The following is a 24067-nucleotide window of genomic DNA, read 5'->3' as shown; positions in this document are numbered from 1 at the left end:
GTACGGTGCAACCAAAAAATTATTATATATGTGGAAAAACTGAAATGAAAATGTAAATTTGGCACATTTTGGAAGGTTTTGTCTTCACGCTGTACACTTTATGGTAAAAATTATGTTTTCTTTTATCTGTGGGTAAATAAGATTAAAATGATACCCATGATGATATGCTTTGCTATAATTTTACTGCTTTAAAAAAAATCTGTTTGAAATTACCCTATTTTGACCACCTATAACTTTCGAATTTTTCCATATATGGGGCGGTATGAGGGTTTATTTTTTGCACCGTGATTTGTAGTTTTTATCAGTACCCCTTTTGCTTTGGTTTTACTTTTTATAAATTTTGTATACTTTTTCTTTAATAAAATGTGACATTTATTTTTTTTTTTTACGATTACGCCGTTCACCGTACGGGATAATTAATAATATATTTTTACAGATTAGACCTTTACACATGCAGCGATACCAAATAGGTTTGTAAATTTTTTTTTTTTTTTCGCTTTTTGGGGGGTAAAATGGGAAAAACGGATGATTTACATTTTTATTGGAGAAGGGGATTTTTCACAATTTTTTTTTAAAACACTTTAATAGTCCCCATAGGGACTATTAATCATCATTTGATTTCTAATTTTGGCTTATAAGCACTGATGCAAAATACTGACCAAAACTGTCATATGAAATTGTCTTAACGGAACAAATATAATAGGGGTACTCTGGTGGAAATTTTTTTATTTTTATTTTTTTTTTACTAATTGGTGCCAGAAAGTTAAACAGATGTGCAAATTAAATAGATACAAAACAAAGAGGATGTGCAGCTCACAATTAACTAGCCGAGGTAAGGAGGTTGTGCACCTACAGATGTGTAAATTACTTCTATAAAAATTATAATTCTTCCAGTACTTATCAGCTGCTGTATGGTACAGAGAAAGTTGGAGAGTTCTTTTTTTAGTCTGACCACAGTGCTCTCTGCTGACACCTCTGTCCGTGTCAGGAACTGTCCAGAGCAGTAGAGGATAGCTATGGGGATTTGCTCCTACTCTGGACAGATCCTGACATGAACAGAGGTGTCAGCAGAGAGCACTGTGGTCAGACAGAAAAGTCAACTTCCTCTGGAGCATACAGCAGCTGATAAGTTCTGGGAGGATTAAGATTTTTTAATGGAAGTAATTTACAAGTCTTTCTGGAAGCAGTTGATTTGAAAAAAAAAAAAAAAAATAGTTTTCCCACAGGAATACGCCTTTAACTCATCGAAGACTAAAGGTTATCAGCACTATACATGCAGTTTTTTTTGTATACTGTGTTTACGAAAGGAATTATCACACAAAATTTTCAATACAAACCTACAAGCAATTTTACTTCTGATCTACTAACTGTTTATTTTTTACACATTTTAAAACAAGCTAAAGGCAAAAAAAAAAAAAAAATCAACCTTGACCATGCCACAATTCTTATACAAAAGAAGGATAGATCCTGTCAATGCTAAATACAAAATTTTATTGTAGGGGGTTTTCCGGGGACGAACTATTTCACAATTCTGATCTGTCTAGGTTTCTGAATGAGAGCGACAGAAAGTTGAGTGTGCTCAATAAACTTTTCTATACTAACTCAGTCTATGTTCCCTAACTACTCCTCGCACCCTTAAAAAAAGAATTTCAGAGCCTTCTTGGGGACTGAAGCCTGCTTGGGGACCACTTCCACCCTCACATGGTTGCAGTGCTGTGATGAATAGAAGACTTCAAGCTCTGTCTGTTTCAGTGAGGCTCTATGCATGATTCAATGAGGCTCTTTGCAGCTTTCAATGAGGCTCTTTGCAGCTTTCAGTGAGGCTCTGTGCAGCTGTCAATCAAGCTCAGTGCAGAGAAACACTTCCTGAGTTTGGTCTCCTGCCAGGCTGGGAGGAGACCAAACTCACTGTATTAATTGTGTCAGGGAGCAGAACAGAGCAACCTAGTGGTCATTTTTTCTACTACATTTTAAACATATTTATGATGATAATTTTCAAAGCAAGTGAATGGGAAAGTGTCTGCTAATTACACAATAATAAAAGTTTTATTTGGAGACAGGTAATCTTTAATAATAAACTATTATAATAACCAAATTATTGGTGCTGTCAGTAGCAAACAATTTTTAACACCATTTTTTGATGTCTTATGCCCACCCAGAGACTGGATGCCAAGGTCTGCATGAGACATTAGTGCTTAGCCAATTACCAGCCACAGCGGTGTCTGGCCACAGCCAGTGAGTGGCAATGCAGAAGCACCTGACAGTGAAATAACAGAGGCTGCAGGTAAAGGGTTTTTGACACTTTTTTCTGAACAACCCCTTTTAACTTTAACAATGAAATTTTTTTTTCTGTTTTTGCTTGCCTGTCAGCCATATCTATTATTATTTTAGGCCTTATTTTTATGTCACTTGTTTTTTTGTGCCTATATTTTCAGCAGCAGGGGTAAATTAAGATTTTTTTTTTTATTTCTTCTATCTTTTATTCACCTAACTCATCCTCCCCAGGTAGAGTCTGACTGTTCTTTCTTCAACCATATAGATTAAAGGGGTACTCTGGAGGGGGAAAAAAAAATCAAGTCAACTGGTGCCAGAAAGTTATACAGATTTGAATTTTTTTTTTTTTTAAACCTTTTAAGCCTTCTGGTACTTATCTGCTGCTGTATGCTCAAGAGGAAGTTATGTAGTTCTTTCCACTCTGACCACAGTGCTCCCTGCTGCCATCTCTGTGATTGTCAGCAATTGTCCAACTATCACTGTCAGCAACTGTCGTGCTCTAGACAGTTCCAGACACAGACAGAGGTGGCAACACTGGTCAGACTGGAAAGAACTGCACAACTTCCTCCATAGCATACAACAACTGATAAGTGCTGGAAGGTTTTTCAATAGATATGATTTACAAATCTGTTTAACTTAAAGGCACCGGTTGATTTAAAAAAATAGATAAAAATCCCGTTGCAGTACCTCTTTAAATATGTAACAAGATAATTTCATATATATATATGATATTGAGGAAGTTTTTTTTTTTAAACTTCCCCATTTAAGGAGTTTATATGCAGGTGTAGTACCTTTACAGACTAGTGGAGATTTCATTGGACAGAGTGACACAAGGGGCAATGTCAACAGTAATATTATTCATCCTTTTCACTACACTCTAGCAATGCAGTAAATTTCTTCATGATGGTTACAAGACTGGCAGCAGGAGATAATCTTTGTATAAATATAATTAAAGGACATCAATTAGGCATGCTGACTGACAGCACTGGGGCTAATAACACCTCAAAAGCCTGAATTTGTGATTCTCACAGGAAGAGGAAAAACAAAAGCCAAAATATTTGCTGCAATATTTTCACCTTTGTTAGGTCTTTTCAGGGATTATTTTCCTATTTATTATTTTGTGATGGGAGAAAGAATGGAAGAAATAGTGCATGTACTATTTCTCCAGCTGCTTTCTCCCGTACCAAAATAAAGTCTGTTATTAATAACGGGCTATGACGGGTTAAAACGGATAATGTAAAAATCCCATAGACTATAATGGGATTTTGTAACGGCAGTTGAACGGCTGATTTTCAGGGTTTTCATAACGGAACATATAATGGATCTTTAAAAACGGATGAATGTATAGTGTGAAAGGAGCCTTACAGTTATACTGTATACTGTAGGTGTAATTAAGGAGAAGTGCTGTGATTACCTCTGTACACCACGGACCCTTTAAAAGGCTGCTACTGTATCTGTGCTTAAGAAAGAGCAGCCTCTGCACTGTCCTCTACTCAGTCTATTGTGCAGTATTGTTTAACAGTTCATTGCAAAAGTCCTACTTACACAGGACTGGGAGATTCTAATGTGTGTGTATAGGTCTTCCAACTTTTCCCTGACAGACAATGCTAGGGGAAAGAAGCTCTAAACATGTTGAATTTCAACACCTAGACCTTGTTCTCTCTGAAGAAGAAAAAAAAAAAAAACAGTCTGAGGTGGTTGGCAGCAATTTACCTCTCTCCACTTAAATTAAACACACTTAAAAGTGCAAAGTATACATGGGAGGAAAGGCTGTTCACATGACCAACAGCTTTTGAAGGTAAATGAGCATCTTAAGACTGTTGTAAGCAAAACCTGTGAGCTGCACAAAGATGTTACGATTTTGGCCTTTCCTCCAGACGGAGCTCTCTTGTAGACTTGCCCTCCTCCCGTTTATGCAGATATATTGTAATAACTTACCAATTGTGTGAAACTGAAGTCATATTTACTTTAAAATCATATTAAGGGTTAATCATCTTTACATCACACTAGTAAACAAGGCATAAGATGTATTCAAAACCCTAGGGCTCTACTGAGAGTGCCAGAAGCAAAAGAAGAAAATAGAAGTCAACTACCTTGTTCTCTTAATGTATATCCAGTAGGCTAATCCGGCAACAAGTGCAGCAAGCAGCAGGCCAACAACAATCCCCACGATGAGTTTTGCATGATCATTACTTTCATCTAGATAGGGTTTAATGAAACAGAAATAAATAATAGTAAAACCAAATCCAACAGCAGTTATTTAGGAACATGTGTTTATTAAACGTGCACGAGAAAACAAACAAATGTGGCACAGAACACAAGTGAGTGATTGTCTGAGCAGTGTTGTGAATTTATCTTTCCATTAAAAAAACATGAGATACAATGATGACTTTGAGGTTGCTCTCAAGCTCCATGTCACTCTCTCAGCACAGACATACTAATTGTATCTCTTCCCATTCATAGTCAAGTATTTAGTATGCAAAACAATATACACAGGAGCTACAATGAGCCCACCACATTACTTACTTATTCTTCTCACCTTCTAAAACAGAAGATTGCTGACTTACAAAGACATCTTTTAGGACAGTTCTAAGAGTTAAAGTGCAGCAGAAAGAAAGATAGCATCCTTTAATAATATCTAGTTGTGCAACAATCAATATATTAAAATAAGATGGACCAGAGAAAGGAAAGTGAAAAACCCAGGAGGCGAAAAAAAAAACACCTTACACTACTACTTTACTTACCACTTCTATCATTAGGCTCTACTGGCTCTGGGATGCTGACTGAAATGAAAAATTGAGAGGTGAAATTAAAAAAAAACTTCTGATGATAATGTATGAAAGTCACCTTCACCGCCATAATGTGTTCTAATCTCCAGCAGTAAAATTACTCTTCCCTTAGTGCAAGTAAAACCACTGAGAATATTTCCCTTTTTCACTGATGTAATAGGGACTTGACTAACCAAATCCTCTTTTCAGAATTTGCTTCTCTACAGGATGACAAGGTTAATAACAGATACAAAGTGATAATTCCCAATTCACACAGAAGACAGTAAATCAGGTCAATCAGGTTGCTGTTTTAACCTTTTCCTTCTAACGGTGCGTTCACATCGAGTAATTCCTTTCCGCTTGAAGAAAGAACATGTTCATTCTTCAAGCGGAATCTGTGAGCAGAATCCAATAGAAGTCCATGGTAAAAAAAAAATTGGAAAAAAAAGGAAATTTGGCTGCAGAATTTTTAAGTGAGATTTCCATTCAAATTCTTCAGTGTGAACGTTCCCTAATTCTGCTTTATAGAGGCCTTTTGGCTTCTTTCTGCAACAGTTTAACTCTGATGTAGGCTGCCATTTCCAATTTAGTTTTTCTAGCCAAAGAAAAAAGGACCATACTTCCATCCATGCATTCACTGTTACATAAAATGCCGGACTATGGGTTGAATTAAAGGGGTTATCCAGGAAAAAAAACAGAGCTGATTTTTTTCTTAAAACAGCCCCCACCTGCCACCAGGTTGTCTGTGGTATTGCAGCTTAGTTCCTTTGTAGTGAAGGAAGCAAAGTTGTAACACCACACACAACCTGATAGCTGTGGTGCTGGTTTTGGAGTTAAATAGCTTTGTTTTTCTATTCCTGGATATCCTCTTTAAAAGGGGTACTCCAGTGGATAACTATTTTTTTTCTAATCAACTGGTGCCAGAAAGTTAAACAGATTTGTAAATTACTTCTATTTAAAAATCTTAATCCTTCCAGTACTTATCCGCTGCTATATACTACAGAGGAAGTTCTTTTCTTTTTTAATTTATTTTCAGTCTGACCACAGTGCTCTCTGCTGACACCTCTGTCCATGTCAGGAACTGTCCAGAGTAGGAGAAAATCCCCATAGCAAACCCATCCTGCTCTGGACAGTTCCTGACATGGACAGAGGTGTCAGCAGAGAGCACTGTAGTCAGACAGAAAAATTTAAAAAGAAAATAACTTCCTCTGTAGTATACAGCTGCTGATAAGTAATTTACAAATCTGTTTAACTTTCTGGCACCAGTTGATTAGAAAAAAAATAATTGTTTTCCACCAGAGTACCCCTTTAATGGCAAAACTTGAGCTCTATTGTGGTAAAATATGGTGGGATTTTATATGTTGACAAGAAAAAGGAATGTACACAAAATGAGCATAAAACACACAAGGACAGCAGCATAAATAACATTGAACTTACTAGCAGAGATATTTAAAGAATGAGATTCTTTTCCCAGTCTGTTTTCAGCACTGCAGATTATAGTGACATTTTCTTCTGGGGAAATTATAATTTTGGCAGTATATTTGCCATTACCTAATGTGGTTTCTTCAGTCTGTAGAATGAGAAATATGGTAAGGTTAGAGTCTAACACTAGAAACTGAATTTAAAGGGGTACTCCATTGAAAACCTTTTTTTTTTTTTTTAAATCAACTGGTGCCAGAAAGTTAAACAGATTTGTAAATTACTTCTATTAAAAAATCTTAATCCTTCCTGTACTTATTAGCTGCTGAATACTACAGCGGAAATTCTTTTCTTTTTGAAACACAGAACTGTCTGCTGACATCACGAGCACAGTGCTCTCTGCTGACCTCTCTGTCCATTTTATGAACTGTCCAGAACAGCATATGTTTGCTATGGGGATTTTCTCCTACTCTGGACAGTTCCTAAAATGGACAGAGATGTCAGCAGAGAGCACTGTGCTCATGATGTCAGCAGACAGCTCTGTGTTTCAAACGGAAAATAATTTCCTCTGTAGTATTCAGCAGCTAATAAGTACAGGAAGGATTAAGATTTTTTAATAGAAGTAATTTACAAATCTGTATAACTTTCTGGCACCAGTTGATTAAAAAAAAAAAAAAAAAAAGTTTTCACCGGAGTAACCCTTTAAAGATATTTGTTCTATGCATTTGCACACACGGTTCCTTTAGCATTGTATTTAGATTTAGATCCATGCTCAGATACTTTTCATCTGGATTTACAAATTTCAATATACTGTGGGTTAAGGTATGATGCAGGGTCACTTCATCAACTATACATGAAATTTTTACTTCAGTACATTAAAGCTTGAACCTTTACTTAACTTCTTCTGATCTTAGGCTATGTTCACATCAGCATTCAAAGCTCTGTTATGGAGCTCTGTTTACTGATTCTGCTAAAATGACAGGGGAGAAAAAACTGCATGTCAGGTTTTTTCTCTGCTAAAACTTACAAAACAATTGATATCTAAAGCAAATCCAGATGGACCCCATTCAAATTAAATCGTGCCTTTCAGGTCCCATTAATGTCAGTTATGAAACCCACGTCCCCAGTCCGATTATTCAGCTTTTTTAGCTGTTGTAACAGAGCTCCCTAACGAAACCCCACAATTCTGATGTAAACCGAGCCTTACCCGATTTTTGGATGTTTGATTTTACTTCCATAAAGCATTGAGATTGTATGTTTCTGCGCTGGACCATCCTTTTGTTGAAACATTTTATTTACATCTATTGGAAATAAACAGAGAAATAATTCACCTTGTTTAAGTATAATCCATTCCCCAAACTGACGCACTGGACTTCAGGTTTTGGAAAGCCGTCTACTTCATACATAACAGTTTTTGACTTTCCATCAGGATTTGTTTTTTTGGATAGCTTGATCCTCGGCTTTCCTACAGAGAAAAAATAAAAATAGTGGTACAATGGTACATAGAACACCGTATTTATCGGCATAGAACACTCACTGGTGTATAACACGCACCCTCCTTTAAACTTCTAACAGGGAAATGTGAGTGAAAAAGAATAAATGTGAAATAAATGACCTGGAAGCTCCGAACTAAATGCCACATCATCTCACCAACTTTGATTTTCCCAATTTGTAACATTATTCACCCGGCTCCTCAGATTGGTCCCCGACCCCAGTTGCACATCCTTCCACCCCATTTATCAGCACCTGTGCCACATTTACCCCCTCCCCCTCCAATCACCTGTATGCCTCATTTTCCCTTTGTGCCTCATTTACCCTGTGATTCCCCCCTGCCTTATCATTCCCCCCCCCCCCTCTCACCTGCTTTTATTTTCCGTTACCTGGCCGTGCACCAGCAGACTCATGTCAGGCGGCGGGTCTTGTAGCCTGTAAAGCATGGCGAGTGATGTTCTCTGCAGGATCCTCTGCATGGCATCAGAGACGTCACTCATCATTCCCTACAGCTGTCGCTGGTCAAAGTGGCTGCAGCGCCCACCAGCGGCGGCTGCAAAGGATGACAAGTGACATCCCTGACGCTGCCCAGAGGAGCCGGCAGGAGACATGACTTGTCATGCTTTCTTGCTGCACAGCCTGCAAGACCTGCCGCCTGACCTGCGCCTGCCGGAGCACGGCTAGGTAAGGGATAATAAAAAAAATAAAAAGCAGGGAAGAAGTGTTAAATCTGGGCCTGCAGAAGCCACCACTAGTCACTTTTTTTTATAGGGGCCAGGCTGCTGATATTTTACAAGCAGCTGGCACTCCAGCCCCTTTAAATCAGTAGCCAGCACATTTATCGGCGTATAACAAGCAGGTAGGGCTTTTGCTCTTTTTTTTTTTTATATAAGAAAATGAATTTAAATACTTTAAACAGTCTTGCAAAACTCTAGTAGTCTCCAATTAAAGAATAAAAAAATGCATATATATATATATATATATATATATATATATTCAGCTAGGATGACATTATTTGTTTCTGGAATTATTTTCCTTCAGTTGGGTCATGTTAACTCATGCTGACCCACTTTAAACAACATGGGTTTGATCTGAATGGGGTCACCATCCTAGCTAGTAGAATCTCCTGTATGATGAAACAGCATGGACTGTTCCACACAAGTTCTCTACACTGAAAGACAGCCCACTCACTATAGACACACACCATCACAGTTACTAATGATTATTATACAGCTTATGTCACCTCCCAGGCTGTTTACTCATGGTCTACTAAGTTATTTAGGATAATAAAGAGATGAAGGTCATTACACCAGGCAGATATGGTACTGGCTCTGGCTGTCCGTTTGATGTTGTGCTGTTGCATCACAGGATTAATAACAAAGCAGACTGGGGGAGAAACAGGATAAAATGTGAAAGGCAAGAAGGAAGCTGATCAGAAGCAGCGATGAGGCTGGACTCCAAGGAAGTAAGTGTCAAATACACTGCTCAAAAAAATAAAGGGAACACTAAGATAACACATCCTAGATCTGAATGAATGAACTAATCGTATGAAATTTCTTTTGTCTTTACATAGTTGAATGTGCTGACAACAAAATCCCACAAAAATTATCAATGGAAATGAAATTTATCAACCCATGGAGGTCTGGATATGGAGTCACACTCAAAATCAAAGTGAAAAACCACACTACAGGCTGATCCAACTTTGATGTAATGTCCTTAAAACAAGTCAAAATGAGGCTCAGTAGTGTGTGTGGCCTCCATGTGCCTGTATGATCTCCCTACAATGCCTGGGCATGCTCCTGATGAGGTGGGGGATGGTCTCCTGAGGGATGTCCTCCCAGACCTGGACTAAGAGCGAGACATGATGTCCCAGATGTGCTCAATAGGATTCCGGTCTGGGGAACGGGCAGGCCAGTCCATAGCATGCAGGAACTGCTGATACATTCCAGCCACATGAGGTCTAGCATTAGGAGGAACCCAGGGCCAACAGCACCAGCATATGGTCTCACAAGGGGTCTGAGGATCTCATTTCGGTACCTAATGGCAGTCAGGTTTCCTCTGGAAAGCACATGGACGGCTGTGCGGACCCCCAAAAAAATGCCACCCCACACCATTACTGACCCACTGCCAAACCGATCATGCTGGAAGATGTTGAAGGCAGCGGAACGTTCTCCATGATGTCTCCAGACTCTGTCGCGTCTGTCACATGTGCCCAGTGTGAACCTGCTTTCATCTGTGAAGAGCACAGGGTGCCAGTGATGAATTTGCCAATCTTGGTGTTCTCTGACAAATGCCAACCCCCACCTGTGGACATTGGGCCCTCATACCACCCTCATGGAGTCTGTTTCTGACCGTTTGAGTGGACACTTTTGCGTGGACATTTGTGGCCTGCTGAAGGTCATTTTGCAGGGCTCTGGCAGAGCTCCTCCTGCTGCTCCTTGCACAAAAGCAGAGGTAGCGGTCCTGCTGCTGGGTTTTTGCCCTCCTACGGCCTCCTCCACGTCTCCTGATGTACTGGCATGTCTCCTGGTAGCGCCTCCATGCTCTGGACACTACGCTGACAGATACAGCAAACCTTCTTGCCCCAGCTTGCATTGATGTGCCATCCTGGATGAGCTGCACTACATGAGCCACTTGTGTGGGTTGTAGACTCCGTCTCATGCTACCACTAGTGTGAAAGCACTGCCAGCATTCAAAAGTGACCAAAACATCAGCCAGGAAGTATAGGAACTGAGAAGTGGTCTGTGGTCACCACCTGCAGAACCACTCCTTTATTGGGAGTGTCTTGCTAATTGCCTATAATTTCCACCTGTTGTCTGTTCCATTTGCACGACAGCATGTGAAATTGATTGTCAATCAGTGTTGCTTCCTGAATGGACAGTGTGATATAACAGAAGTGTGATTGACTTGGAGTTACATTGTGTTGTTTAAGTGTTCCCTTTATTTTTTGGAGCAATGTACATAGAAGTAGTCCATAATGTGATAGACAGTTAGGTTTGGGTTGTACAATGGGGGGAAATGCTGGACAGCTTAAATACAACATGCCAAACAAACTGGTTGCTGTTGCTTCTCTCTTTAATAAAAACACAAAACATTTTTTATGTGGAAAAATTGCAACTTTTTTTTTAAAAGTGTGAATTATTGTCAGGTTGTACCAACCTTCTACGGTGAGTCTTAGTGTTTTTTTTCTCCTTAGACCATCAACTTCCAATAAGCTAGTCTCACACTCATAAACACCAGAATCTCGATACTGCAAATTGGTAAAAGCAGGCTGCGAGAGAATTTTTTGGTTCTGAAAAAACAAAAACAAAAAAAACATAATTTTACATGTTATGGTAGAACATTGTCTGCAGATCTAGAAATTAGGTAAAATCTCTTCTCTGTGTAAAAAACAAAAATGAACGAAGCATTTTCTTAAAGCAAAATTATGCATCGATACCGGTACTGAACAACTTATCCCCTATCCGAGTCTGATCATGAGAAGTCCGTACAGCTCTCACCGTACACAGAGCTGTCAATCCCGCACGAAGTGGTGGCCGACACGCTCCCTCCATGTATCTCTATGGGAGAGCCGGAGTTACAGTGCTTGTGTAACTTCGGCTCTCCAATAAAGATGCACTGAGAGAGCATGTTGACACAGCTCCATGCACAGGGCAGTGCCCACTCCGTGCATGGGGAGAGCTGGGGTGCCAGGCAGAGGATTGCAGGGGGTCCCAACAATAGGACTCCCGCGATCAGACACTTATCCCCTATCCCGTGGATAAAGGAAAATTTGTTCAGTACTGGAGTACACCTTTAAAAGGCCATGTGCTGTAAATGTACAGTGCTGAAGTAATTAACTCACAGCGCAGCTATGATGCAAGCATAGCTGGGGACCCACTGCTAATGGTGGACATCAGTGATCATGCTGATATCTGACATTAATTCTATAGATGCCGTGATCAATGCGGATCGTGGCATCTATGGGGAAAATGGAGATGCCTGTGGGTTTGGGTGGGCTCATTGGACCCCCGCAGAGCAAATCCATTAAGTTCAAATTGCCACAGAATGTCCCTTATACTTCTCCAATGTGCAGAATGGCCAATTTTTCTGTGCAGCCTGCAGAATCAGGCTGTAGAAGATTGCCGATAGAACTGATCAGTACTATGATATTACATAGTACACAACAGTATATTGCAATCTTATTATTGCTATAAATAGTCCCCTAACAGAGCTCGAAATAAGATAAAAGAAATAAAAAGGATTATATATATATATATATATATATATATATATATATATATATATATATGTATAGCAAAGCAAAACAGCAGCACTCCGACTTAGATGAAAGCGTGTCAGGCTTTATTCATCAGATGCCACGACGTTTCAACCGTCTCTCACGGTCTTTGTCAAGCCTGAGAGAGAGACGGTTGAAACGTCGTGGCATCTGATGAATAAAGCCTGACACGCTTTCATCTAAGTCGGAGTGCTGCTGTTTTGCTTTGCTACCTGTTTGTGGGGGCTCTTGACCTGGGCCCGACCAGCTTGCACCCGCGGACACCCCGGGAGTGCGGTCCTTTTTGTTGAACACATATATATATATATATATATATATATATAAATCAATTACAGATTTATCATGGGTACCTGATGAAGCAGTGGTTCTGAAGATAGGTGTGAGGACTGTGAAGCCACTAAATTCACTGTATTATTTTCAGTAATAGGTATATGTACATTAATCTTTGAGTGGATATTATGAAATGTTAATGCTGCAATATTTTTCACTATAAGAAAGTTCCCATGGGAAGAAGTCCAGCATGAGGGAAAATCTGGCACTGAACAAAGTTAAATATAAAATGTCTAGCTTTATTGTAAAGAGACATAATGTCCGGAGGGACAACTACATACAATAAAACAGACTGTTTATTATGCTGTAAAGGTATCTAGTATTGTACTTTATATTTACATACACCATAGTTATTTTTTATTTTCCTATTCCAGAAGTCAGAGACTCATATGTGCCATTTTCAATGTTTTTACCTACTTGCGTCTATTAAAATATGGTGTTCTGCATAAAAGAGAGTGTAGCCATGTGTGCCTGTGACCTTTTTTAATATTGATTTGAAGTTTCAGTAGTTTCGGACTGACGTGTCTTTTTAGAATGAATCCTTCTGAAAAGGACATTAATTTTAACCACTCTAACACAATTTAAGGCTTTTCTATTCTAGATCTGTTTGTATAACAGATGTTTGCGGAGGCCATAAAAGGGAATAAAACTCACTTTCATCCACGTAACTGAAACATTTTTACTGGCAATAGGAATGCAAGATACGGAAAGACTGTCTCCAATCTGTTTGGTAATATCTCCACTAGGTGTCAAGGACAAGTCTAAGTCTAAAAGACAAACACATAATTATTGTTGGCAAGGAAAACATAAATTTTTTTCAGTTTCAAGAAACATTTTTTTTTTTTTTTGGCAACATTCTTTTCAGTCTAATTAGAATCGGTCAAAATAAAAATGGTCATAAGATTCATATCTCGGTAATAATAATAAAAATAACAACCACCACCATACTAATAATAATAAAACAATTACAAATGTAAGAAACTGATGCAATTTTTTTATACATATATTTGTTAACATCTTGGTTGTCTAACTTATAAGGAAAGTTGACATAATTGTTTCTGTTTCTCTGTATTCACACTGTATAGTCACTACACAATGAGCCTGACCTGGAACTCCAGGCATGATGAGGGAGATTTATCAAAACCCGTCCAGAGGAAAAGTTTCTGAGTTGCCCATAGCAACCAATCAGATTGCTTCCTTCTTTTTTCAGAGGCCTTTTCAAAAATGAAAGAAGCGATCTGATTGGTTGCTATTGGCAACTGCACAACTCTTCCTTTACACTGGTTTTGATGAATCTCCCCCGAAGTTTATTCTGCAACTATACATGTTGACTAAGAGGCATTACTACCCTGTTGGTTTTAGCTTGTTGGCTTCTGGATATATATATATGGTCAAATTCACATATCTGTAACAACTGCTATAACCTAGAGACAAAGGGGGGGATTTATCAAGGTATGTAGAGCCTTTTTATTGCTTACAAAAGTCACACATGCGCCTAAGCACTTTTTGGTGCAACTTTTGTAGGTAAGCAAAAAGTTACAAACAGCCTTACCTAAGCAAATTTCAGTTTTCACTTTGCAGTGGTCAGGTATTTATGATGTGTGAAAGTCGCATGTAGGAAAAAAAAAAAAAAAGTCATAAACCCCCTTCAAAAAGTCGCAAGTCTACTCCAGGTCTGATCTGGAGTACAAAGCTCCCGTATGTGAGCAAATCTAAAATCGCCACCGCTCAACTCCCCCCTGCCGCCGCTCATCTCTCCCCCGCCGCCACTGCTGATCTCCCCCCACTGCTCATCTCCGCCCGCTGTGGGGGGAGATTAGCAGCGGTGGGGAGAGATGAGCGGAGGGGGAGAGATGAGCGGAGGTGGCAGGGGAGAGATGAGCGGAGGCGGCGGGGAGAGATCGGCGGAGGAGAGATGAGCGGCAGCGACGGGGGAGAGATGGGTGGCGGCGACGGAGGAGAGATGAGTGGCAGTGGCGGGGGAGAGATGAGAGGCGGAGAGATGAGCAGCAGCAGAGGAGAGATGGGCGGCGGCAGAGGAGAGATGAGCGGCGGGGGAGGGATAGGCGGCGGTGGCGGGGGAGAGATGGACGACGGCAGAGGAGAGATGGGCGGCGGTGGCGGGGGAGAGATGGACGACGGCAGAGGAGAGATGAGCGGTGGGGGAGAGATGAGCGGTGGGGGAGAGATGAGCGGTGGGGGAGAGATGAGCGGTGGGGGAGAGATGAGCGGTGGGGGAGAGATGAGCGGTCGGGGCAGTGGAGTCGGCAGGCTCCCAGAAATATGAAACTACAGTGTAATTTCATATTGCCCATCCTGGGCTGTGATTGGCTTGTCGGTCTCAGCCAATCACAGCTTAGGCCGGGAAATATGAAATTACAGTGTAGCTTCATATATCGGGGAGACGGCCCGGCTCCGCTCCTCGGCCACCCTCCTGCCCGCAACTACCAGTCGTTGCAACTACAACTCCCAGCATGTCCTTACTGAAAAGGCATGCTGGGAGTTGTAGTCCTGTAACAGCTCAGGTAGCAGGCGGGTGGAAGATGTGGAGAGCGGAGGGGGATATGAGCAGAGGGAGCGGCGGGGAACATGAGCGGAGGGGGGCATGAGGGGGTGGCAGGGGACATGAGCAGAGGGGGGGGGGGTGATAAGGGGCCAGGACTGCCTCCAGCTGTTGCTAAACTACAACTCCCATGACAGGAGTTGTAGTTTAGAATAGAGGTGCCTCCAGCTGTTGCTAAACTACAACTACCATGACGGGAGTTGTAGTTTAGGAACTGGGTGCCCCCAGCTGTTGCTAAACTACAACTCCCATGACGGGGGTTGTAGTTTAGTAATGGGGCGCCTTCAGCTGTTGCTAAACTACAAATCCCATGACAGGAGTTGTAGTTTAGAAACAGCGAGACTCCAAATGTTGCTAAATTACAAGTTATGTCTTGGCTGTCTGGAAATGATGGGAGTTGTGGTTTAGCAACAGCTGGAGGCTCCCTGTTTGGAAACACTGGTTTATGGGTGTTTTCCCTAAGGGAGGGCACTTTAAAATGTACTAACCAATAATTTGTGTTTTTTTCTTCTCATTTCAGATCCGTGTATGCAGAGGACTTCTTCAGAATCGGTGGACTATGTCGATGACCAGCATTTTTTTTTTTTTTTGTTTAAAATTAATAAAATGGTTAACGAGGGCTTGTGGGGGAGTGTTTTTTGGAATAAAAATTTTTAAAAAGTGTTGTTATTTTTATTTAATTTACTTTACAGACTTAGTAGTGGAAGCTGTCTGATAGACAGAGTACTTTACTAAGCCGGGGCTTAGCGTTAGCCACAAAAACAGCTAGCGCTAACCCCCAATTATTACCCCGGTACCCACCACCACAGAGAGCAGGAACAACAGGCCATGAGCATCACAAATGGCACTCCTGGGCATAGGCAGTAACAGGCCACCGTTATTTAGGCTGGGGAGGGCCATTAACAATGGTCCTTGCCCACCCTGGTAAAGTCAGGCTAATGCTGCTTGGTTGGTATTTGCCTGAGAATAAAAATAGGGAGAACCCTATGTGTTTTTTTTTAATTATTATTATTTATGCAAAATATGTGTGGGTATTGCCCATATTTTCATTCTCAGCCAGATACAAACCAAGCAGCAACAGCCTGATGTTACCAGGGTGGGCGAGAACCATTGTTACTAGCCCTCCACAGCCTATATAAAGCCAGCCTAGGCCCAGGAGCACCATTTTTGATGCTTTGGGCCTGTTGGTACCGGCTCTTCCCGGCACCCCTGTGGCAGTGTGACCGGGGTAATAATAGGGGGTTAGTGCTAGCTGTTTTTGGGGCTAATGCTAAGCCCCGGCTTAGTAATGGATTCAATCTATAAGACAGCTTCCACTACTAAGCCTGTAAAATAAAAAAAAATAAAAAAACAACAACAACACTCTTGGAAAATGCCCATAAACCAGCATTTAAAAACAGGGAGCCTCCAGCTGTTGCTAAACTACAACCCCCATCATTTCCAGACAGCCTTTGACTGTCTGGGAAAGATATAAGTTGTAATTTAGCAACAGCTGGAGACTCACTGTTTTTTTTTAAACTACAACTTCCGTGATGAAAAAATGAGCCATCAGACATCCCCGTATACGGAAAAATAAAAAAAGTTAGTGGGGCCAGAAGAGGACAGTTTTAAACATGCTAATTTTCATATAAATATATATATATAGACATCTGTCAGCCACTTTTTTTTGTGTGCCTTAACAGATGTTGTTTCCCATTGTGCCCCGGCAAAAATAACAGGTCCTGACTGATGCTATTCCCTATTATGGGGTCTGTAGAGCGCCGTTGTTTTTTGACGGGAGTAAAGGGAGGAAAAAATTTAGCATGATGTATTTTTCCACCAGCTATTTTCACCGGGTTTCCCCATGGATGTCACACTGTTGTGTCACAACAGCAGTGTGAAAAAAGCCTAAGTTGGATATAATTTCAACTGTATGGACATACAGAATACATAGAATGTGTCATTTTTATCGAAAAGTGCACTGGGTAGAAATGAAAGGTCCTAAAAGTAACAAAATGACGGGGTTCTTTTTCCATTTTTGTCCCACAAATAATTTTTTTTTTGTTTCGCCATAGATCTTGTGGTGAAATTTTTGATGTCAAAGTAAAATTGGTGGTGCAAAAAACAAGGCTTTATATGTAAGGTGGAAAATTGAAAGCGTTATGATTTTAAGCTGATGAGGAGAAAAAAAAACGAAATTTAAAAAATTAAAAACCTAAAGGGGTTACTATATATCTATCTATCTATCTATCTATCTATCTATCTATCTATCTATCTATATATATATATATATCTCACATTTTTTACAGAGGAGAGGAGGTGGGGTTACAAAGTGGTGTTCTGGAGTCATTTATTGGTTTTTGCTTATGTGTGCTAAAAATTAAAAATTGTATTCAAAAGTGATTTATTGGTTTTTGCTTATGTAAGCCAAATTTATCAACCCGCTGTGATAGTATGATAATGACCCCCCGACCTACGGTGGCCCCGACATATGATCAAACCGACATTCGATGGCCTCTCAGAGGCAAAGACACCATCGACAGCGGCGGGACAGGTGAGTACAGCTTCCTATACTTAACATTGCACAAATCCCTCGACAAACGATGGCTCGTTTGGAACGAATTACCATCGTATGTTGAGGGACCACTGTATGTCATACATTAGCAAAAACCAAAGAAAGAAAAAAATTCCTACAGAACTTGCTTCTAAAGCAACGATGATAAATGCCCCCGTATAAGGCTAAATACAAGACATCTCAACCTTAGACATTAGTGTTGTAAAGAGGGAAAATAGGAAGTCTAAATATAAGGGACTGTTTTCTTAAAAATGTAAACAACAGAGATCAGAAAGGTACTTTGACTTCAGGTTAATAAACATAAATGCTGCAAAAAATTATATAATTACTATCTGTCTGACCCAGTTCTGAAACTACCAAAAATCCATTCGTATGTAGTCCTCTCCCTTACCATGTTCCCTCATTGCTTCCTGACTTAGCAGTTGATCTGTACTACAATGCCCAAAATGCATTGCTTTCTCTCAGCTCTTCATCACAATCCTCCAATCCTGCCAAAACATAGTACTCCTGCCAGTTTGCCATCCAGAGCTGTTGCAGAACATTTCAGTACACAGAATTGCTCTGCAGCACCTCCTGCATTCACACACTGTCTGCTACACTGCTTGTAGCATTGCTCAGTAAGGCTTCTTTCACAATACAAAATTACTCAGTTTTAAAGATCTGCACAAAGTTCCATCTGAAAATCAGCTGAAAACAGCAGTTACAAAATCAGTTATAGTCTATGGGATTTTTCTAATAGCCGCTTTAACCTGTTATAGCCCGTTATTAATAACGGACGTTATTTTGTGACGGAAGATAGTAACAAGAAATAGTGCATGCATAAATACAAGCTTCATAAGGTACATTCTTCTGTAAACATATCAAAATTCCTCCCATTTAAATGAAAATTCTTATTATTGTAGGAACAAAATTTGAATTTAGCAATGACCTCAATTTTCAATATTATCAACATATAACAAACACAAGCACATACTGCCGAGAAATCTGTAATTTATATTGTGCTTTTTAACAGTTTCAAAGGAGCAGACGAGATGTTTACAACACAGAGAGGAATGACATTTACTTACAATGCACAGTTACCATGGTTGAGGCAATCATAACTTTGTTTAACAATGAGCATTTGTAATCCCCTGTTGCATTTCTTTTTATGTCAGTTATAAGGTAGGCACTTGAACTACGTATCCCTTCTTCTTGACCCTGTAGGGAAAACAGATGTGGCACTTTGTCATGCAAAATGTAAAGATTTACAAGACTAATAAACCAAGTAAACCAATAAAACAATCTCTTAACAAAATTGACAAATTCAAACAAGTATAAATTACAAACAGAAAGAAAAAGTAGTTTTTTTTTGTGCGCATTTAAATGACCAAAATATTTAACATCTGTAGTAAAGGTAAAGTCATTCTGCTCATTTAAACTGTGTTACTACTATGTTTCATTTATCATCATCAATTAAAGGAATAAAAATAATAAAGCACTATTAAAACTGTATGATAAAGGGGTCTATAATATTCAAATAGATTTTAGAGTTTGCTCTAGGGACCCTAAAGTATGAAGAAAAAAACCATGCTTACTGGTTGTAGGGGGTAGGCAAGGTGGTCTTTTGCTATGGATCTTTTGCCTAATTCTCAAATAAAATTAAAGAGGTACTCCGGTGGCCAATGTGTTTTTTCAGTTTCTACTTACCCTTGCAGGTGAGTTTTCTTGTTATCTCTGGTCTTGTGCTTGCTCTTTGTTTGTCTTTCTTTTCCTTCCTTTGCACAAGTGTGTCCATGTAGTGTAAAATCTATTTCCGTTTTGCATTTGTTTTAGAAACTACAGCTCCCAGCATGCCTCGTAGCCTGTCTCCTCTTTCAGTGCCTTTTTTTCTCCCTTTAGCACACCCTTTCCCCACCCTGCTCATTAGTATATTTTGCCTTTTTTTTTTCTATCTGGTGTGGATGTGGGCTTATCATTGGTTGTGAGGTAAGCACATTGTCAGCCCAATCATCTGTTACCATTCTTGGCTGTGACCTATCAGATTTGTCCTTGCCGTCTCTCTGTGTTTACCAAGATAATAGCGGGAGGATGGATGTCTCCTCCCGCTGTGAGCCTGCCCTGCGCCTGCAGCTCACAGTGTACTGAATTCCCTGTATCAGCGCTGCAGCTGACATGTAAGCCCTTTCCCGCCATGGGGATAGTGCGCCTGCGGTGGGAATCAGGGGAATCATTGTTCCCCCTGCGGGCGCACGGTCCCTATGGTGGGGGAATCAGCCGCAACGTGCTGTCTCCACATGGGGGAACTACTCATGTGAGACCCACGGGCGCTGCTCTGCTTCTCCCCCCCTCCCCCCCCCAAAAAAAGCGATGTCCCCGTCAGGGAAAGGGTTAACTGTGAGCCGCAGCACTGCTGATTCTCGCCATGTCGGGGAATGAATGATTTGTGAGCCGCAGGTGCAGGGCTTCTGTTCCCTGATCCCCGTTTGGGAACTGGAGAACATAAGCTGTCCCCTCCCCCTGCAAGCGTTGAAAGTCTGTGAGACATGGGTGTTACAGAGCAGAAAGCCAGTGTGAGCAGCGGGTGCTGCAGTGCCCATGGCTCACTGGCTTTCAGTGCTTGCAGGGGGGAGGTGACAGCTTCTATTCGGGGAACAGAAGCCCTCACAAATCATTAATTCCCTGACGTGGGGAGAATGCGCAGCGCGGCAGCTCACAGTTAGCCCACGCGTCACATATGATTAGTTCCCCGATATGGGGACAGCGCACTGCGGCTTACAATTCATTCCCTGATGTGGGGACTCCTGATGTGGGGACTGCGGGGTGAGAAGCTGACAGTGTGCCCGCAGGGGGAATCATGATAGCGCTATGACTGATCTGTTACTAATTCCCCCGCCATGGGGACCGTTTGCCCGCGAGAATCATGATAGCCGATATCCCTGATTCCCCCGCGGGTGCACAGTCCTCATGGCAGGGAAGGGGTTTTATGTCAGCCGCAGCACTGATACTGATAGCACTGATACTGATTCAGTACACTGTGAGCCACAGACGCAGGGCAGGCTCACAGCAGTAGGAGACATCCATCCTCCCGCTGTCCTCTTGTACTGTGCAAAAAAGGAAGGGAGAGAACGGAACTCCCAACCAATTAAGGAACAACATCAATTTAATGAATATTCATTATGGGGGTGTGTAAAAGGGGCAAAACCATTTCAGGAGAAAAAAATCAGCAACACCTGAAGCACAGATGTATTGTCCACAACAGTAAACAAACATGGCTGCGAGTGTGCATGACAATCAAAAGCAACCAGAAAAACTACTGAACTTTTGTCACAGAAAAGAGGTCAGTAAAAAACATATGCTGTGGACATATGTATAACATGTGAATTACAAAAGTTCTCAACTTGTTACAAACACGCTAGATAACCATAAAGCTGTGGTACCGGAGTACCCCTTTTAGCTATCTGATGTATTAATAAACCACCCATAAACTCATAAATTTTTAAGGTGTACCAGTGATTTACTTGTTCCTTTTAAACATAGTGTGTATCGCTCTGTGCTGTCTGATGTCTCCATAGATTTCCTTGCTCCACATCTATATCTATCTATCTATCTATATATATATATATATATCTCTATGGGGAGATTTATCATTAGGCGTCTATTGTAGATACAGATCTACCCCTTTACACTGCTTGTCTAATTTACACTCTTGCTCAAGATTTACAAAACTTGTGCACTCCTTTGATAAATTTTGTGCAAATATAGAAATGACCCCCTCTTGCTCTACCGTACACTCCTTCTCTACATCACACTTCACAGAGCTGTGGCATTTTCCAGCGGTACACTGCTCACATAGCTAGAAGTGCTAGAGTAGCAGTGTGTGCCGAACAAAACTCTGCACAATAGAAAAATCATAAATCTTTATAAAGTACACAGAGAGGGAGATTCTCAAAGAATTTTGTGCCAAAAAAAAATAAAAAATAAACAATTTTGGCGCGAAAAGTATCCACCACATTTTCAAAGAGCCGCGGTTTACAATGTTCACGTCAGTTTTGTAAAAGTGGGCGTATCCTCGTATATTGTCTGCTTTACATGATATTTTCAAAGGGGTGAGTGACGTCCTCTGCTAGCTCCGCTGCACAGAATCAGGGACATCACTCATCATTCACTGCTGCTGCCACTGTGACTATTCTAAGGTGGCTGCGGTTGGGCTGCTGAAGTTAAACAAGCAGCTGGCGCTGCGGCCACACTGACCAGTGGCGGCTGCAGCGGATGATGAGTGACATCCCTGATGCTGTGCAACCGGCAGAGGACGTCACTCATCCTGCTTCACTGACCGCAGCCCGCAAGACCCGACACCGGACCTGACCTGCCGAGTGCGGCTAGGTAAGGAAGATGGGAAAAAAAAATATATAAAAAACAGGGGGGGAAAGGGGATGCTGAGAGGGGGGCATGATGAAAAGGGGGCATGATGAGAAGGAGGCATGATGAGAAGGGGGCATGATGAGAAGGAGGCATGATGAGAAGGAGGCATGATGAGAAGGAGGCATGATGAGAAGGAGGCATGATGAGAAGGAGGCATGATGAGAAGGAGGCATGATGAGAAGGAGGCATGATCAGAAGGAGGCATGATGAGAAGGGGGCATGATGAGAAGGGGGCATGATGAGAAGGGGGCATGATGAGAAGGGGGCATGATGAGAAGGGGGCATGATGAGACAGGGGAGGGGGAATGGGTGTAAATGTGGCATAGGGGCTGATAAAAGGGGAGGAATAATGTGGCACAGGAAGGGGGGACCAAACTGAAGTTCAGGCAAAATGAAAGTTAGAGGGATGATATGGCATTTAGTCTGTCATTTATCTTATATGTATTTTTTTTTAACTTAAATTTCCCTATTAAAAATGGGGGTGCGTGTTATACGCCGATAAATACGGTAAACCCCAATGTGTATGTGTGCATGTTCCAGCATCACGTCCAAACGGCTAAAGATATTGACATGAAACTTGGCACACATGTTACTTACCGCATTTATCGGGGTATACCACGCACCGGCCTATAACACGCACCCTCATTTTACTAAGGATATTTGGGTAAAAAAAGTTTTTTACCCAAATATCCATGGTAAAATGAGGGTGCGTGTGTGTGCGTGTATACCCCGATACAGCCCCAGGAAAGGCAGGGGGAGAGAGGCCGTCGCTGCCCGCTTCTCTCCCCCTGCCTTTCCTGGGGTCTAGAGCCCTGCTGCTGGCCCTTCTCTCCCCCTGGCTATCGGCCCCGCTGCCCGTTCTGTCCCCCTGACTATCGGTGCCGGCGCCCCATTGCCGGCGCCGATAGCCAGGGGGAGAGAAGCGGCGCCGACAGCCAGGGGGAGAGAAGGGGCAGCGGCACCCATTGCCGGCGCTGCTGCCCCGTTGCCTCCCCCCATCCCCGGTGGCATAATTACCTGTTGCCGGGGTCGGGTCCGCGCTGCTGCAGGCCTCCGGCATGCGTCCCCTGCGTCATTGCTATGCACGGTGTGGCGCACTGACGTCATTCGCCGCGCCGTTCAGCGCATAGCAACGACGCAGGGGACGCATGCCGATAGCCAGGGGGAGAGAAGGGCCGGCAGCAGGGCTCTAGACCCCAGGAAAGGCAGGGGGAGAGAAGCCGGCAGCGACGGCCTCTCTCCCCCTGCCTTTCCTGGGGCTGTATCGGCGTATAACACGCACATAGACTTTAGGCTAAAAATTTTAGTCTAAAAAGTGCGTGTTATACGCCGATAAATACGGTATATGTTAACCCTTACTAACCCCTATTTGCCAGGGTCTGTTTTTTTTTTAAAGTCCCATAAAAGTCTCTGGGAAATATATGTTACTGCATAACTTCCAAACAGCTGGAGATATTTCGATAATACTTGGTCACATTATTTATATGTCCACTAAAAATATAGGATAGTTAACTTAACCCTTAACTACCCCCATTTGTGAGGGTCAGGGTTTTTGTTTAAAGTCCCATGCAAATCTACGGGAAATGTATGTTCCCACATAACTTCCGTACGGCTGGAGATATTTCAATAATACCTGGTACACATATTACTTATATGTCAAATAAAAATAAATGAAAGTTAAATTAACCCTTACCTACAACCATATATAAAAGATGGGTTTTTGTTTCAAATCCGATGCAAGTATATGGGACTTCCAGTACCTTACTTCACAAGCTCCACTCTGCATCTCCTGGTGAATATGTCAGTCCGGCCTGAAAGCCACACCCCATCTCACAAAGACACCCCCACTGTTTAAGCCCCACATCTTTTATTCTCTACCCTTTTTGTGCATCGGTCTGGCTTGAAAATCACGCCCAGTCCCACAAAGCCACATCGGCTTCTATTTTTAGCTTACAATATCGTCATTACAAATCAGTCCCACCTGAGGT

The 24067-nt window shown here is 41.6% G+C and overlaps 1 protein-coding gene and 1 long non-coding RNA gene across 3 annotated transcripts in view; one reads left to right on the top strand and one right to left on the bottom strand.

Annotated features, from left to right (window-relative positions):
• Positions 1-24067, bottom strand: part of ALCAM (activated leukocyte cell adhesion molecule) — a 112072-nt gene that overhangs the window by 20454 nt on the left and 67551 nt on the right. The window contains exons 8-14 of one of the 2 annotated variants that reach the window (XM_056556284.1): positions 18746-18875; positions 13216-13328; positions 11112-11244; positions 7793-7926; positions 6480-6612; positions 5019-5057; positions 4368-4473 (exon numbers count right to left, since the gene is read on the bottom strand). In XM_056556284.1, coding sequence (XP_056412259.1) covers positions 4368-4473; positions 5019-5057; positions 6480-6612; positions 7793-7926; positions 11112-11244; positions 13216-13328; positions 18746-18875 — 788 coding nt within the window. The remainder of the gene's footprint in view (positions 1-4367; positions 4474-5018; positions 5058-6479; positions 6613-7792; positions 7927-11111; positions 11245-13215; positions 13329-18745; positions 18876-24067) is intronic. The other variant, XM_056556285.1, reaches the window with a different exon arrangement.
• LOC130355733 (uncharacterized) lies at positions 1770-11060 on the top strand. Its single transcript, XR_008888645.1, has 3 exons — positions 1770-2284; positions 9321-9417; positions 9526-11060. It is a non-coding gene; the product is annotated as an uncharacterized LOC130355733 (long non-coding RNA).

Source organism: Hyla sarda, chromosome 2, assembly GCF_029499605.1.
Source record: "Hyla sarda isolate aHylSar1 chromosome 2, aHylSar1.hap1, whole genome shotgun sequence".
NCBI lineage: Eukaryota > Metazoa > Chordata > Amphibia > Anura > Hylidae > Hyla > Hyla sarda.
Note: the sequence above shows the minus strand (reverse complement) of the source record. Positions and strands in the feature narration are given on the sequence as shown.